At 34.0% G+C, this 18,264-nt stretch overlaps 1 protein-coding gene across 1 annotated transcript in view; it reads left to right on the plus strand.

The window, feature by feature from the left end:
• Positions 1 to 18,264, plus strand: part of LRP1B (LDL receptor related protein 1B) — a 2,064,747-nt gene that overhangs the window by 1,207,925 nt on the left and 838,558 nt on the right. Inside the window, 3 exon segments of the mRNA XM_070476260.1 lie at positions 2,255 to 2,377; positions 11,819 to 11,959; positions 15,853 to 15,978. Of these exon segments, the coding sequence (XP_070332361.1) occupies positions 2,255 to 2,377; positions 11,819 to 11,959; positions 15,853 to 15,978 (390 nt within the window).

Genomic DNA, 18,264 nt, shown 5'->3' on the forward strand with positions numbered 1-18,264 from the left:
TATGACTACTTTTGCAAGGTATTAACCTTTCAGTAAAGACTATTATATAAGTCCTATATGGAATATGTTTAAGTGATAAATTCAAAAAAACATTGGGATATGACTAAAATAAAAACATTCTAAGCAGTTCTAATGAGATATGGAATTATTCAAATTAATTTAGGTTTTGAATTTCTATCATGACAGTACAAATACCAGTTTCTCTCTTTCAATATACTGTACTCACAGAAAAGGAATATACTTTAAATCTTGAATATAGTAATTTATTTCTAAATACTTAAATTTAAATTTTATATTCAGTGGCAATAGTAAGTATGAATCATGCTGTTGAATTAATGAGTATGACTTTCAGCATATATTTTTGGTAGGAAAATATAGCCTAATATTGTTTTTAGTACTTTCTTCTTTTCTTACTGCTTTAAATTATTCATATACTTCTCAAAATATTTTGAGTTAATTTTCATTTTCCAGATTCCATATGTTACTAAAATATTCACTATGTAGTTTAATCCTGTACAAAATGTGCATAATGTAGACAGAACACCTAAGCAGCCTATGAAGTATTATATGTTTATTCCATTGTCTTGGAATAAATATGACTAAATCTGGAAGTTGCTTAAAAATGTTCTTTATTCCCTGTTGGAAAAAATCTGAACTGAACTTAACTTCCTTAGCTTTTAAAAATATATATAAATGTGTATATATATATATATATATATATATATATATATATGTAATTTTTGTAAATTGAATTTACTTCTCAGAATAATGAGAAAAAAATAATTATACACTTTAGATTTTTTTTCTGATCTGAGGACACAATGATAATCCATGGGAATGAGTTAAGTATTTATTGCATATAGCAATATTTCAAATTTTTTAGCTCATTTATTAATGCTCTTCATAGCACATCTAACCCCTGAAGCCCTGAGTATAATGACCTAGTCTGTCACTTTTGTCACATTTTTGGCACTTGAACTTTAACTGCCAATACAGTTAAATCATCATATTATTGACTATACGTCTCCCAGTAATTAAAAGTCTTAATTTTTAATGTTTGAGTAAAACATTCTGATGTAGTTGAAATGTTATTTATTGATATCTTGGAAAATGTAAGGTGTATACATAGTGTAAAATGATCCTGGCCTTTACACTGCCAGTTGGGCTGCTGGTCTACACATATATATCTCAGAAAAGAGACCTTCTTCCTCATCTTTCCAACTTGTAGAAATAAATAGCATCAAAATGTTGACAACCTCAATTTTACTTACTTTGACGTACACCTTTAGAGAACAGATTCTCCAGCCTCTTCAGAAATTTACCTCAGTTTTATCTGAGTCTCCAAGGGTGCCTCACATATGTTCATGAATAATACCACTATGAATTTCCCTTCAAGCCTGCTTTATTGATAGCTATCGGATGTCTCTTCAGTGCCTCGGCTGTTTCCTCCCTGGGGACAACACTTTACCCTTGTGCATTGTACATTTTCCTGATGCCAGTGAGGCTGCTCATTTTTAAGCCTTCACAGACAGCCTGTGTTCCTTGCATTCCTTAATGCACTGACATGCCAGTGTACTCCTTGCAAAAGAGGAAGGAAAATCCCTCCCATCGCCCCAGTATATGTTTGCTTTCTGTTTGGTATTAGTCACTCAGCTATGTACAACTCTTGTCGACCTCATGGACTGTAGCCTGCCAGGCTTCCCTCTCCATGGGATTTCCCAGGCAAGAATACTGGAGTGGGTTGCCATTCCTTTCTCCAGGGGATCTTCCCAACCTGGGGACTGAACCCAGGTCTGCTTCATTGCAGGTGATTCTTTACCATCTGAGCCCCCAGGGAAACCCTTTCTATTTATTTGGGATTCAAAGGCACATCCATAATGCCTGTCTGTAGTCTACCTTCTGAAGAACTCAAACTTGCCTCTTCTAGGCCTCTTCTAGGAATTTGTCCTGGACAGACACCATTGAATCCACTCTGTCTTTTTCTCTTCTGTTGCCTATCTGCACACAGACCCCTATATCTTCCAAGCAACATGTAAATTCCTTTTGTGTACCAGTGCATCATATATTTTCAAGCCTTTTTTGGATTTCATTTATGAGTCAGCAGCAATCCTGATTACATGAATGTGTCCATGGTATATATGTGTGTACACTTGTATGCCTACAAAACATCTCCTAGAAAGAACATGAACTCCAACTGGCTAACTTTGTGTGGAATCAAGAGTTCTCTGACGTAGTTTCTTCACTCCTCTTGCAGGTGACAATATGTGCCGAGTCAATAATGGTGGCTGTAGTACATTGTGCTTGGCCATCCCAGGAGGCCGAGTATGTGCCTGTGCTGATAATCAACTTTTAGATGAAAATGGGACCAATTGCATATGTAAGTGTCTTTTCATGTTACACTCATGGTTTATTTGTCTTTTTGACGAACAATAGCTGATGAGACCAAAGGAATTAAAATCAAACTTGGAAAGAGAAATTCAGATAATAACTTGGGTATACTTCTTTTTAGACTATAAATAATTAAAGGAATTAATGTCTAATATGCAAATAAATAATGATAATAGTACAGTTTAGCTGAGTGTCCTGGTACTGCTGCATCTATCTTGTGCTGTGCTGTGCTTTGTTCAGTCACTTAGTTGTATCTGACTCTTTGCGACCCCATGGACTGTAGCCCACCAGGCTCTTCTGTTCATGGGGATTCTCTAGGCAAGAATGCTGGAGTGGGTTGCCATGCCCTCCTCCAGGAATCAAACCAGAGTCTCCTATATTGCAGGCAGATTCTCTACCAGCTGAGCTACCAGGGAAGCATCTAGCTTAGTAAAAGTTAAAAATAATTATATGCCACAGAAAAAGATATTTCTTGAAATTGTTAGGGAACCTCACCATCAGTAACTGTAGCTGCATATAAATGAAAAATCTATTTATAATGCCAGTATTGAATAATAAACTACTAGGGCATTTCAGTATGTATCATCCAGTATAAGAATCCAACAACTATTACCTACGGTTATTATCAGTAGTAGAAATAATAACTTCTATGATATAAAGTTAAAAGGATCCACATCAAAATTCCCTAGTAGTTTATTGTTCAATAATGGCATTATAAATAGATATAGCTTTAGAAATCAACATTTTTATTATTTTATCCACATCTTTTCTTCTCTAAAAGAAATAAGATGTTGCAGATTAGTTGAAATCTTCTTTATTACACTTACTACTTAATGACCAAACAAAATTTGTCTTCAAAATTCTAGAAATATTCTTTATAACTAGAGAATATTTTGATCTAATATACTTCAGAATACAAATATGAATTTACCCATGGGCAAGGTTTTTCCCCCCTCATTATTAATAGAATTTTTAAAATTGCCTGTATAAGATACTGCCTGTAGGAAATAGTTCTCTAAGGTGTACGTCCTTTGATTCATCAGATTGTATCCCTCCCTTTGTTCAGTGGTATTATTTAGTAATTTCTGTTTGGTTGTTGTTTGCTTACATCAGAAGAGAAATCTACCAAGACCTATAGTTTGGAAACAGACAGGTATTAAACATTGCTCTGAACAGCAGAAATTCTGTCCAGTTGCCTGGTAGATTAAATCTTATCTTAGTTATTGGGATAAATGGTATGATTCATGTGTATATTTCTCAGTTTGATTTCTAGCATAGATCCTTCTAAGATTATTCTTCTGGTACAAAATGAGATTCTTTGCCACTCTAGCTGGATGACTTTGCCATTAGAACAGATGAAATGCACACACACAGAGGCACATACATACAAAGATAGTAACCTTTGTGGATCTTCACCGGGTCCATTCCTACCTCTGCTCTGCCCCGAGAATTCCTCTCAAAGATGGAAATTAGCACTATGGTGTCTCCTTTTTGTGGTCACCACAGACCTTACTGTCAGTACTGGAGGAGCAACGGGTGTTTCATTCTATCTAAAGATAGATGAGCTTATTCAATTTCAAGTGGAATAGCTTAGAGAGGCTTCTCATCGAATATTAAATCTCGTCTTCTTGGTCTTGCAAAAAAGTCAAAATTCAGTAAAGATAGTGTCAATAAAATGATCAAGAGGCTGATTTCTTAGTAGTCTTAAGAGTTTTTATTTTTCATCTTTGTTTTTATCATGGGTAATTGGAAGGAAAGTGCATGCATCAGGTACTAATAACTAGATGCCTTTTTAAGCTTTAAATGTTCTAATTAGCTCTTTAATTTTAATTGTGTAAATTATAATAATATGTATTATTTACCTCCCTATTTCCTTTATTCTCATGCCCCATTAAAAATTATAGATTCCTTATGTGTTGGCATATTTATACCTATATTGATATTGACATATAAAAGATTTATCACTGGGTTATCTCTGTGTAAATAAAAATTAGGTGACTTTTTGCACAATGTTTGTCATTTAGCTTATATTAAGAGATTTGATATGATAGTTCATATGTGACTATACATCTGCTAAAAGTTAAAAGGAGATTTCTGTGAGACTATTGGTGTATTTTAATATTTATAATTCATGGATGAGGTAACCCCAGTTCAATTAAAGGGGATAGAAATAGTATTTTTATCTATAGATGTTACACTGCTGCTAAGTCACTTCAGTTGTGTCCGACTCTGTGTGACCCCATAGACGGCAGCCCACCAGGCTTCCCCGTCCCTGGGATTCTCCAGCAAGAATACTGGAGTGGGTTGCCATTTCCTTCTCCAATGTATGAAAGTGAAAAATGAAAGTGAAGTCGCTCAGTCGTGTCCAACTCTTAGCGACCCCATGGACTGCAGCCCACCAGGCTCCTCCGTCCATGGGATTTTCCAGGCAAGAGTACTGGAGTGGGTAACCATTGCCTTCTCCATAGATGTTACATTAAACAATGTTAAATCATAAAAGCAGGTGAGTATTTATTTGAGAATTTGTTATTGCGTTGGAAGTTTAAAATTTTACTAGATTTTTCATATGGCATGCAACTTATCTAGATTCTTTTTTAATGTAATGGGGAAAATTAAGAGAAATACTATAGTAACTAATTTATTGAAAAAAAACTTAAAGTGTGTTTATATAAATTATTCCAGTTTCTGTTCATTTAGTAGCAAATTTTTCATAAAGATATTTTAGCCTTAGTTTGCAGATGAGGAAATTAAAGTCCAAAAAGGACACAAATACATGGAGTTCATGGTTGCAGACTATAAGGCAAAACAAGTATCAGTGAGTCACTAACCTCTCTTTAATGCTCATTCCTCTGGGCTTCTGACTTAGTTTAGACCAGATTACATACTTGTGAACTGATTTCAACTGTAATAACATTTTAACTGGCTTTAAATATAAATCTGTAGCAAAACAAAAAATGCATATTGCAGCCATTGAGATATGATCTTCACTGAACTGGCATCAAATGAACAAAAACCCACTGGCAGATGGTCAGGCCAGAATTAGACACCAGTAGTTGTTTCTCAATGAACTTGTGCCAGAAAGCAACGCCAGAGGAGGCATTCACCCAACAGAAAAATATTAGTATGCTACATGGTTGATTAAGGATGCATTCTAATGCCATGCCTGGAAGGAATTAAGAATGAGAGTAGGCTGGGCTCTTCATTTTTGTGAACCTTCTTGTGACATGGTCAAATCTTCTTACAATTAGAAATGAGGTCTGGTGGAGTGTAGTAACTGGGAACTTACTGCCCTGTAGAAGCATATATAAAACCAGTTGATCACTGATCAAGTGAGTTTATTTCTTTTAAACTTATCTTGATGACTTTGTAGGGAAAACCAAAACAGAAAATTAATAAATGAGAATATGAGTAATACCAAGAAAGTAAGATAAGCTCCTAAAAAAATGATAGTCCCCTTTTTTTTTCAAAATAGCATAATAATTTTTTCTAGAGTATTGAGACAGTAGCACAGTAATTATTTAAATGCCTCTTTTGTGGCCTGAAAAAAAAAAAGAAAAAGAACAGAACTTTCCAATATGCCTTACCCAAGAGATCAACTTAAACATTGACCAAAATACTGGTCATCCAAGGGTAGCACTGCACAATTATATGTCAGTGGAACTCTGTGACCTTCTTCACCTTCTCGAACACCAGATATATTCTTCTGTCAAAAACAGTGCTCTGCTGTTCCTCAGCCATTTATCTGTTCAGCTGTGACAAGCCTTATGTTCTAGGATATACGCAGTCTAATGCGTAGTAAAAAGTTTAAGGCAGTAAAAAGTTTAGAAGCCTCATCCAGATTAATATTTATGGCCTCCTGTGCATAGGAACTCACAGAAGATTATGTACCACTTAGGTTGGCTGCTCAGAAGATCACTCTATCTAATGAAAGGTCATCCTGCTATGATCTAAAGGAGAAAATTCAAAAACCAGAGCAGCATTTTTCACACTGCCTTCCTATATGGGCAGATTCACACAGAGTCATTCAGCAAACTACAACTTCAAGTTTTCTTTTAGGTTTTTCTCTTCCCCTATTCAAATCAAGGAATAGTTAGAAATGGTGTACTCCCAAAATGCCAAAAAAAAAAAAAAAAAAAGTCTGTTAAGCAAATAAACATATCCTAATGTGAAACATACAGGAACAATTGGGAAATTGTATTATATTTTTATCTTAGACTAATGGTTTTATTACTAAGTAATCATAAGTTTGATATAGTCAACAGCAAAACATCAATTGAGAGAGGAGATAAGAGCTAGTTTAGAATAGATTACCAGATGGGATTGAAGAGAAGAAAAGCAAAATTAGAAACATAGAAACTTGTTCTTGGGTACCAAAGCTTATTAAACCAAGGTCAGTAACATATGTATTAAGTTCAAACACTGGAAATCCAAATATATGTTTCAAAACTAAAATAATAAAAGGTTCATTAGTACGCTTTCTTCATTTACTTCTTTATAATCTGGACATTGACATTATCAGTCATTCTATCAATTTTTACCGAAGAAAACAGTTAATTCTGGAGTGCATATTTCCCTTGCAGTTTATTAGCAGAGACCTAATTCCACTGCTCTAACAGAAGGTATCATAGGATGTGTGAAAACTGGCAGTTCCTTGCCAGGCATGCCATGATTCATGTCATTTTATTTTCAAGCCTAAATCAAAGAATTGTTTCTTACTTTGTCAGTTTTCTTACCAGTGAGATAATGTTATAATATTTTTACCAAAAGTGACCCTGACAGTAGAATTACAGGTTTTGAATCAGTTTTCAAATTCACAGTGCAAAGTACAACTCTGAAGCTAAGATTGTAAGTATAGTGTCTGTTAACATGATGAAAGCATTCATGGTTGTGCCTAAATACCCAAGTACAACATGGGTTCCATCACATTAAGCCTTGGAACAAAGTGACATGGATGGTAGAGCTTTTCCTGTATGTTTTTGGTTATGGGGAGAACTTTATCACTCTTTCTAGTTACGTATCTTTTTTTTTTTTAAAAAAAAAACTCACTCTGTTCATATTCTTGGGTGGTAGAACATTAACTGCTGAGCCAGTTGAAGTAGTAGTGTATTTATTGAAGTATTAAAGTATTTATTCAATCTCCAGAGATAGAATATCTCATGGCAATAATGGCTGTAATGTAGAATTATCAGCCTCTGTTAATTCCAGGAAGTCAGGCAACAAATATTTTTGAACATTTCTTCTATACCTGGTTCTGTTCTAGGCATTTTTTATTCTGCAATATGTGACTTTTTCCTTCATATAGTCAAAAATCTTGTGAAAACACAAGATATGTGAAAATTACTTATAAAATAATGCCTTTGTAGAAGTTTGTGGAAGGTGCACAGAATAATGATCTTATTTTTTATGGAAGCTATTCACTCTCTTAATTGATGCTAGATGTACTTGCTTCATCATCTTGTTGATTTTTGCAAGATTCTGTAGATTGCCTGGCCATCAGCTTGGATTATTTGGTAGATAATGTTGCTACCCAGTTCCACAGGTAGGTGAATGCTAAGAAAAAGACCGCATTTTGGAATGTCTAAATTGTTATCTTATCCATATTATCACCTATCACATTAACTTTTAATGTGATAATGGGCATTGTCGGCACAAAGATGATTTGTCTTTTATCATTATGTCCTGAACAAACCTAGTCAGTATTGATAACAAGATTTTTTGTGATATAACTACTGATTACATCTGAGAGACTTGGGCTAGGGTTGGAGTACATTAATGATGCCAAGTGCCCTGGGAGATATTGTAAATTAGAATTCAATATCTTAAAAAAATCTTTATGATTACGAAAAGTCTGAAAGTTTGCCCATGTTGCCAACTAACATATGAACCCACCAGAGTTTTCACAGGTTTAGAGAGAAGACATGTAATTCCTGGATCAGGCACAAAGGATTTTATTAATCAAAGCAGGTCGCTAAGTTGCACATTCACTTTGGTTCTCCTCGCTCCATCCCAACTCCATGTCATATGAAGACTAGGCCCAGAGAGGCCAGATAGAGGGGGCACACGGAGTGTTTTTGTACCACAGATGAAGAACTCTTGAGCTTAAAAGTCTGCTAGAAAATCTACCCATCCTTTGCTTTGAAGGGAGATATTATCTTTTATTACCCTTGTTAAGGAGCAAATCCGCTCTCTGTTCTAAAAGGAAGCACTTTTTGTATCTTCCAAGGCTGTTAGCTGTCTAAACATCCTTGAAAAAATAGTCCAGAATAAAAGCTGACACAAGACATGTAGAAACACCAAGAAGAAATGCCTCTCCAACAAATTATAGGGCTTAGAAGAATTGTAGACAAACTTTTAAATGTCAAAAATATTCGTATATGTTTCATATGTGTCATTATAAGTGATGCCTGACTGCTGTTACAAGTGATTACTAATATGTATTAATGACATTGATATAAATCATTATCAGAAGCAGTAAATATGAAAGTTAAATTTTCTCAGGAGGTAAGCTCTACTGTTTTTCAAGCAATTATCCTTAACCTATTATGAAAAATGATAATGTAACCTTTGTAATCTGTGTTTGAAAAGTGCCAACTGTATATGAGCAAGCATCATTTAAAAATAACTGACTACCCACATATATACGAAATTGTGTTTAAAACAAGTTTAGAAATTATTCCTGTTTTCATTCATTCCGTAATGATCTAATTATCAGTTGAAAGCATGTGAACCATAAGTAGACTTAAAGACCTTGTCTCTCAATTGCTTATGTTAAAGAGTACTTAACTTGGAAATATCACTTTTCTAGGGTAGTTTGTCTTTCCCTAGACAGACTAAACTTCTTTAATATAGATATAATTTTTCAGAAGCAAGTATGATTTCACTATTGTCTGTGGATATTTTTGATCATTCCTTAAAACTGTGAATTAAGTTATTTGATCAAATGATCCTATAAAAACATCTTTTAAACTAGGGAGATTTTTATCAGTTGAAATTAATCATTTCTTGTTTTCTGCAATCTTCAAGCTGTGAGACAACAGAATTGACTATTTCTTTTGACATGATTTAAGAAAATCTTAAACCTGAACTTAAGTAGGGAAGAAAACTGATTATATCTCCAATCAGGTTTCTTGTCCCATAGGGAGGAAAAAGAAAATTAATTCTGGGAGACTAGTGACCATTAGGCTTAATAATTATGAAGTGGAAATTAATCAGGCTACTAGTTCCAGTTCTAAGTTGGGCTGATATAGAGTCAAAAGAAGGAACTATATCACCCACAAAGATCTTAAGATCTTACTGAGCAGACAAAGTTCAAAATAAGGGGAATTTGCATGTTGTCAGTGATCAGTTTTAGAGATTCTGAGAGAAAAGCTAGATCCTAGAGATGGTCAGACACATCCCACATTATACCTCCATTTTGTCATGATTCCCATCCTCATTCCTAGTTGCTGCTATAAAAAGTGGAGGTGGGAGGGGGGACTGGGATGGGGAATGCATGTAAATCCATGGCTAATTCATTTCAATGTATGACAAAAACCACTGCAATGATGTAAAGTAATTAGCCTCCAACTAATAAAAATAAATGAAAAAAAAATAAATAAAAAAGTCATTTAATTTTGGAAAAAAAAAAAAAAAGTTACCCTGGGATTGAATAGGAGACCCAATGACCTCCCATTTTTGTTTTTATTTATTGTCATTTCCTTGAGATGTGTTCTCTTTTTTTCTTGCTCTCTTTATATGTGTGTGTGTGTGTGTGTGTGTGTGTGTGTGTGTGGTCATGCCTAGTGGCTCAGTGGTAAAGAATGTTCCTGCCAATGCAAGAGATGCAGGTATAATCCTTGGCTGGAAAGATTCCCCCAGAGAAGGGAATGACAACCCACTCCAGTATTCTTGCCTGGAAAATCCCATGGACAGAGGAGCCTGGTGGGATACAGTCCATGGGGTTACAAAAGAGTTGGACACGCACAAAACAACTACACACACACACACACACACACACACACACACAATATACACACATGCATGCATATGCATGCATATATATATGTACATTTAAATGAATATGTACCTATATATTCTTTTAAAAATTGTTACTTTCAAGTGACTTTATGCAATGGCAGCATTAAAGAAATTACTTGTTCTGCATTTCGTTATTGAGAAAGATTAAACAAGGAGGAAAAATTATGGTTAGGTCCTAGATACAGAGTCTGCTTTTGTGAGAGGGAAGAGCAAACACACAGGATTACCTTTGATCTCAGTGAATATTTCATTCACCACACTGATTATATTTTTCACCCTTAAGACCTTAATTGTTTTTTTAAAGACCTTAAATGAGAACCTGGATTATATGGGACAGTTCTCCGTTCTCTACCCCATGCACCCACATGCCTTGTGTCTTGTTGCATAACTCTCTGAAGCAGCTTCTTTGCAGCTATGGTTCAGTGCTGTTTCCCCTTCCATTCTCTGCATCAGGAAAAATACAAGGGTTAAAGGAGTGAAACACAAGTGTCCTGGAAATGCCATGTATGTTTTCTCAATACCCCTTATTATTGAAGTCCATATAGGTTTCGTGACAGTTCATCAATGTGAACCAGCTACCTCAAATAAAATTTAAAGCCGTTAGATCTAGAATGGAAAAACTTTCTTCTAGTAATAAGCCACTTTTGATCACTCAATGTCTTTTTCAGTCAATGAAATACAGATCATTTACTTTAGCTGTCACCACATTCCCTTCAGTTTTTAGTTTAGATTCTATTGAATCCACTCAGAGAAGTGTAGTAGCCCTTTCAATATGTGAATAAACCCCAATTAATGGGATTTCTGACATTTGATTAGAGAATATGGAATATATGATAAAAACACTCTAAAGAATCAGGATGTATAATGAGATTGTTTTGGTTAACTTAAAATTTCCATAAATATTTAACCAGATCTGTTTTTTTCTTTTTTTGCACTTTCAGACCAGTGAAATAAATATAACCATCAATGCTATGTGCCATTCCCTTGTCTTTTCACTTTAGTTTTTGATGTATTTATGTGTGAAAAGTGAAAGTGTTAGTAGCTTGGTCATGTCTGACTCTAAAGGTGGAGGTAATAAAATTCTTTGCCATGCCTTCAGTTAAGCTTCTGAATGAAAGTTCTTTAAAAAGTAAAACTACAAATGAAAAAAATATAAGATAGTATTTTATCATTGTTGTTATTATTATTTTGGTGACATTTGCTTAACATGAATCTCCACAATTCTTGCGGAATAATTATTGTTGGAAAAACTTAAAATTTTCTCATTTCAAGGGATGGTTGCCTCTATAATGCTTTCATTATTTTCTGTGAAATGCATGCAATCAATGTAATGATTATACAAAATTATCTTTTAATGAATTGAAAATACCCAGTATTGCTTATATACCTTGTTCGTTTGTTTTTTAAACCCTAGTTAATCCTGGAGAAGTACTGCCTCAGATATGTAAAGCTGGAGAATTCCGCTGCAGAAACAGACACTGTATCCAAGCTCGGTGGAAATGTGATGGCGATGATGACTGTCTGGATGGAAGTGATGAAGATTCAGTCAGTTGCTGTAGGTTCTCCTACAGTTTATATTAAAATTTGCCGAGTTTTTCAGTGTGTGAACTATTAAAGCAGTCTGGGGAGAATATCTAAAATTATCATTGATGCAAATTGAACTTTGTTGTTGTTTTTTTTTCCCCCAGACATCGTTTTGTATAGACATTAGACCTAAGTGACCTTCTTTGTATACCTTTAAAGCACTGTTTTTCTCATCCTTCACCATCTTTGAATATTACCATTTTGGTTGCTTCAGAACTTCTCTTCTTTTCTGTATTGTACCATACCATTGTTAGAAGGTTGCTCTAGGAGACCCCTTTGGATCTCTGAATTTAAAGATGTGAAAAGTCAATTTAAGCTCCCCCAAGGCAGAATTTCTCATAAAGGAGGTCACGATCCACTCCATTGCTCCTTGGCAACAGAGCCTTGGAGATGGTCCAAGGAAACAGACATGTGTTTGGAACATGTTATTACCTAACTTCACTGGCTCAGTTCATAGCAGGAGACACATATGGGGCACTCAGATTATTAAGGAAGTTAAAAGTTTGATTTCTCCCCTTGCCTTTTATTTAGCTCTTCATCATTTGTTGCAATAGGAATAGTTTCATGTTTCATGTAGGGATCAGGGAATGACCCACAAATGTAGAGGAAAACAATTTGAGAAGCAGATTCAGTAAACTTTTGGAAATATATTTGATTCGAATCACTACCTTAGTGGTGTTGAAAGATATAAAATATTTTATATGGAGAGAGGTATATGTTGGACATATTTATCTTTAGTCTTTTCATTTGACTTAGATACATTATTTTTAAAAAGAAAATGATCATTTTTCAATTAGTGACTTTTAGGTTAAAGTGGCTGAACTGATTTAGAGTTAATCGGCAATCCTCCATTTTCCTTTTTTAAAAAATCAAGAATATAAAGATGACGTTTTAAAGATTCTTTGTTAAGAATGAACAAAATTGGTCTGAGCACCTGTAATATGAATTTGGGCACAAATTCTAAAAATGTGGACTTTAAAAAATATTTTCAAAGTTTATAAAATATATAATAAAATATATTTAATTGATATGTAAGTATAGCACTACTTTCTCTTCATTTCTAAACATTCAACATTATGTACTTCTTATTTTCAATCCTATTAATATTAATATTTATACTCTAAATCATGCCACAAATAAAATGTTAAATATTAAATTGATACAACCAGCCAAAAGTTTTGAAGTGGGAGGAGCATTTCATCTAAAGACAAAGGGTGTTTTCTTCCCCTTCTTTTTAACACAAACAATGTTATTTATTGATTAGATTGCCTCATTCTTCATGACTCATAATGTTAATTCATGGTTGCATTGAATGCTTCCTATGTATCAACTTCCTGCATAGTCACAGTGCTCATGCAGAGCAGAGATATTTCATCACAGAATTTAGGAATTAATCCTGTAGGTTCATGTTCTGTTTGATTGTTTTATTCACCAACCCACAAGCTAATTTCCTCCAAGAGTATAAGCGACTTTACATTTGCACTGCTAATTGTAGTATTAAAATTCCTAGTCTATATTGTTCATTTTTTTAGCACTTATTTATCCCCTCATCTAAGCCTACACCATGGGCTTTTCCTGGCATCTTCTATTTTATGTATGGTTGGTGGCGGTTTAGTCACTAAGTCATGTCCAACTCTTGCGACCCCATGGACTATAGCCTGCTGGGCTCCTCTGTCCATGGGATTCTCCAGTCAAGAATACTGGAGTGGGTGGCCATTTCCTTCTCCAATTTTATATAGTCCATATTCAATTCTAGTCTTTCACTAGTCTTCCCTCAACTAAAGCCCACTTACCATACTTCTTCCAGATTAATAGCAATGTAATCTTGTTACTTCAATAACTGGATAATCAGCAAGTTAAATTCTGAAATCCATTGACTCTCATATAAAGTACTTCATGTTATGTATGATGTTTACATTTTTGGCTTTAAATGTCTATCATGTTTCTACTTACCTTCTTTGTCTTTATCAAGTTGAACTACTTATAAATCTCTAAAAATTTTCTTTTCCTTCTCTTTTTGTCTTCTGTGACATTGCATTCTCTGTTCGCAGTTATGAATTTCACCCTAGTTTACCACCATCTCCACAGGGAAGTCTTTTTTTGTATGCTAGCCATCTCTTTTCTCAGTACAGCCCATTTTGAGTTAAATGTCTCTTGGATATTGTTTTATTATGGTATTTGCCAAACCATATTGCAACTATATGCTTATTTATTTGATGCATCTAATAGGTGAATATGAGGGGACACATTAATTTGTAGCATTTTTGTGGTCTCAGTGTCTAGCACAGCAGCTAGCACGTGGATGAATGAATGACTCAATCAGAGGGGCAAAGTAAAATTAAATATCTCTGCTCACCTTCTAGTAATATGGTGTCTTCTCTAAACATTGCAATGATTCTAAGTGGCATTATATTCCTGGGGTCCTGTAGTTAATATATCAGCACTGCATAATTCATTTCAGGAGTTTATTTTAGATCGCAAGTACTCATAAGCTTCATCCTTGAATTCTGTTATCATTTTGCTTCTCAACTCCAAATCACAAGACAAATGGATTGTATTTGGTCCTCCTTTTTAACCTCCCATTCATAACATTGTGAAAATAGCAAAGGTTTCTGATCAAGCTTCACTGAAGTGCTTATGCATAATGTTAGTACTTGAAAATGTTGACCCTCTAATATATTGGATGACTTTTATCCTCCTGAGCAGCTATTCTTGTTAAAGTCACTAAAGTGAATAGAAAATGTTAATCACACGTAAATACCAGAAAACAGAAGACCTTTTCCTCACATTTATTTACTATGCACAAAAGAGAACTTCTGAAAAGTGATAAAAACTGCTTCATCACTATGACTACTTTAAATAAAGTGTTTTATAGAAACTAACTAGAAAGGAATACATTTGCTATGCAACAGTATGATAAAAATTGCCTATTTTTTCAAATTCTAAATAAAACTAATACAAACATATATTTTTATCATACAGAAGTGCAACTACAGGGCACAAAGAAAATTATTTCAGAAAGAATGTTGAAATTATGAAGCAGATACTGAAGAGCATGCCAAATCAGTTAGGAATTTAGACTCCAGAATGCAGGGGAAAAAAATCACAGGAGGTAAAATTTAAATGGCCTCCTGTTGTGCTTAGATATTAGATGTTTAATCCTTAGCTGTGGTCAGCTTCCCTTAGAGGCTTGGTCATGTCCTCAGTATATTTTGTGGCTTCACATTTATTTGTTTGTATTAGGGGAAAAGACTCATGATGATTATTTTCATTATTAAAATTACTCAGAATCTCCTGTTTAGCACCAACTCCAGGTACCAAGTAATGTATTTTTCTCTTTAGAATTTTCCTTCTAGCCCCAGGAAACATTGAGCAAAACATAACACAATCAAGCTTATTTAATGTTTCAAGAAGTACTTGTGTAGATGTATGATTTTTTTAAAAAGCATTTTTAATATATGATTAAGTTATTTCATACATACTTGCTATGTTCCACATTAGCATTTGAGGTTAACTCTATGTTTTTGGTAAAAAAATCTGAAGCTAAATCACCTATTGTGATTAGGGATGAGAAAAGAGACACATATTAGTTGGTTTTACTGAAGATTTAAAAAACGAATATATTTCCTTGTATATGAACTTGAATTCCTTGATCTTTTCTATACAACTACTACATTTTAACACAGCCTAGTATATTATTATTTGGTATAAAATAGGAGACACTGAATGACAGAAGATATAGATCAATTGTACTATAATATAATTACCATACATTTTCCATATCTTTCCCTTAAAATAATCATAATTTTATCTAGTTTGAAATTATTAAATTTGCTTCTCCTCTCCTCCCCCTTCCCACCCCAGACAATCATAGCTGTCCTGATGATCAATTTAAATGCAAGAATAATCGCTGTATCCCCAAGAGATGGCTTTGTGATGGAGCTAATGATTGTGGGAGCAATGAAGATGAATCCAATCAAACATGTTCAGGTAAAGGTTTGCTTGGATGTATATGTAAATCTCTTCCACATTTAGTCTTCATAAAGATGCCTGAAACTAAACTGAACTTTCCTAGTGCTGATGATCTGATTATTGCAGTAGCAAATGAATTTAGAGTTCGATGCCACAAAGGTTAGGATACAAATTATCTTTTACTTATTCTTTGGGTATCACTCTGCTTTTCAAAGGAATTTGGCGTATTATCCATGCAGGTTGACTGTCAATACACCACTTGGATAAAACTTGTCCCTGCTAAATTTTACTTGGCAATGGAGGGAGAGGTTTGTGAGTATACTATGATTTAGGCTATCTTACAAGGAGAATTATTATTTTTTTTTAACTTTGAAACAATAATTTATATGCTTTTATTTAGTCTTCTGTAGAATATCTTTGTAAATAGGTTTCTGTTCCTGGCACACTATTCATGTATGTGTGTGTGTTTTTTTTAAATAAAATCCCAAGTCCACCAAGCCTATTTATATTTCCATATAATTTATTTTATTGCAATAAATCTTTGAATCCTTAGCTAGATTTTCATTGAATGGGAATATACAGCTCATGGTATACATTGCAGCAGAAGGCCAAAAAGATCATTCTTAATCAGATAAGTGTTGAAAAATGATCCTGACTAGCAGCTGCCTAGTGCTTCTCTTTAAACAATGACAAAAAAATAAACAATAAACAATGGCAAAAAGTCGTATATTTAGTGACTCATTAATATGATCAGTATTTTTTTAATCATTACATATACTGTTAAAATCTATCAACCACCTCACCTTTTCTCTTTGTCAAAATAAGCCATACTAAATACAAATTATTATAATGTATTAGTGAAAACTACAATGGCATCACATAGCGAAAAGACCAAGAGGTCAAGAAGCCTGGTTTGTACTTTGGATTTTGAAACTGGCATTCTTGGAAAGACTTGTGCCTCTCTGTACCTCAATTTCCACATTTATTACTTTCAACTCTATAGAAGTATAAGTTTTCCAGAGCTTTGCACCATGTACTAAATAACAGCAACAAGAATGAAACAGTCACCATTCCGTAGTCCTAGCCTCCATTTTATATTCTTTTTTTTTCCCATGGTGACATATTTACTGAGGATACATGGGCTAGTCATTCTCCTGTCCCTTGATTAAAAGCTCGGCCTACTCTTTTAGAGCAACTGATTATTTTCAAGATATTCTGTGTCTTTCATAAGGGTGTTTTGCCAAAGACTATCTAACAAAAAGGGGCCTTTAGAGACCAGTTGGGCCTAGGCTCCTTCAAGATCATTCTTTTCATAGATGAGGTGGAAGAAGAGATTTGTCTTAACTCATATCATTGGTGAGGATTTAGGAAAACTCACTTCATCTCTCTCCAGGGCCCTTGCTTTTCTTTTTTTTACCAAACTATATTTTCTTGAGGATTAGCTAGAATTATAGACATAGCCAATTTAATGTTTCCCAGGTTGCTCTTAGGATATGACTGTAATTTACAATGAAGCATCTTTCTAAATTAGTGCAATTATTATTATTTTAGATTAAGATTCAACTCAGGGACTATATAGTATTATATCCTAAACAGATAGATCTGCTTTCACCTTAAATTAACAGGCATTGCTGTCTCAATTCATAATACCATGTCTTCTTCATTTCTATTTGATTTTTAAAAATTTGCTTGTTTCTACATGATTTTTAAAGAAGGATTTGGGATTGATCAGCTGCTTACATAGAAAAAGTGAAAATGTTATGTATAAGAGCAAATAAAAAAATTAATCCTGATTAGTAAGATTTCTAAGACACTCCAGGCTTCTAGAAAATAGAATGCCACTTGCTTGAGCCTCAAGTGCTACTTAAGTGACAGCAGCTGAAGTCTGCAACTCACTATTAGGTCTTCTTGTCATATTTATGATAGCTATTATGGTCACCTTATGTCTTTCTGATTGAAAAAAATACAAAGAGAAAAATAAATATGGCTTTTAGCTTTGAAAACTATGCTGTCATGTTACAATGCATTTCCATTTTGTTTTACCAAAATGAATAGGTCATACATCTCACTATCTTGGAAAAATATGGCAAATTCATTAAATGATTTTCCTGGTTGAGTTATTTCTCTACATTTCTAGATATAGATGTATGCATGGATATGTATCCTAGATAAAATATTACTCGTATGGGGATTATTTTGTAATTAAATCCACTATCTTGTAGCCTTTAGCAATGTGACTATGTCTAAACGAAAATTCTTTCCTATAACAAACCAATTTCATATTATTTTTCTTTGGGATTTCTC

This window comes from Odocoileus virginianus, chromosome 13 (genome assembly GCF_023699985.2).
Source record: "Odocoileus virginianus isolate 20LAN1187 ecotype Illinois chromosome 13, Ovbor_1.2, whole genome shotgun sequence".
Lineage (NCBI taxonomy): Eukaryota > Metazoa > Chordata > Mammalia > Artiodactyla > Cervidae > Odocoileus > Odocoileus virginianus.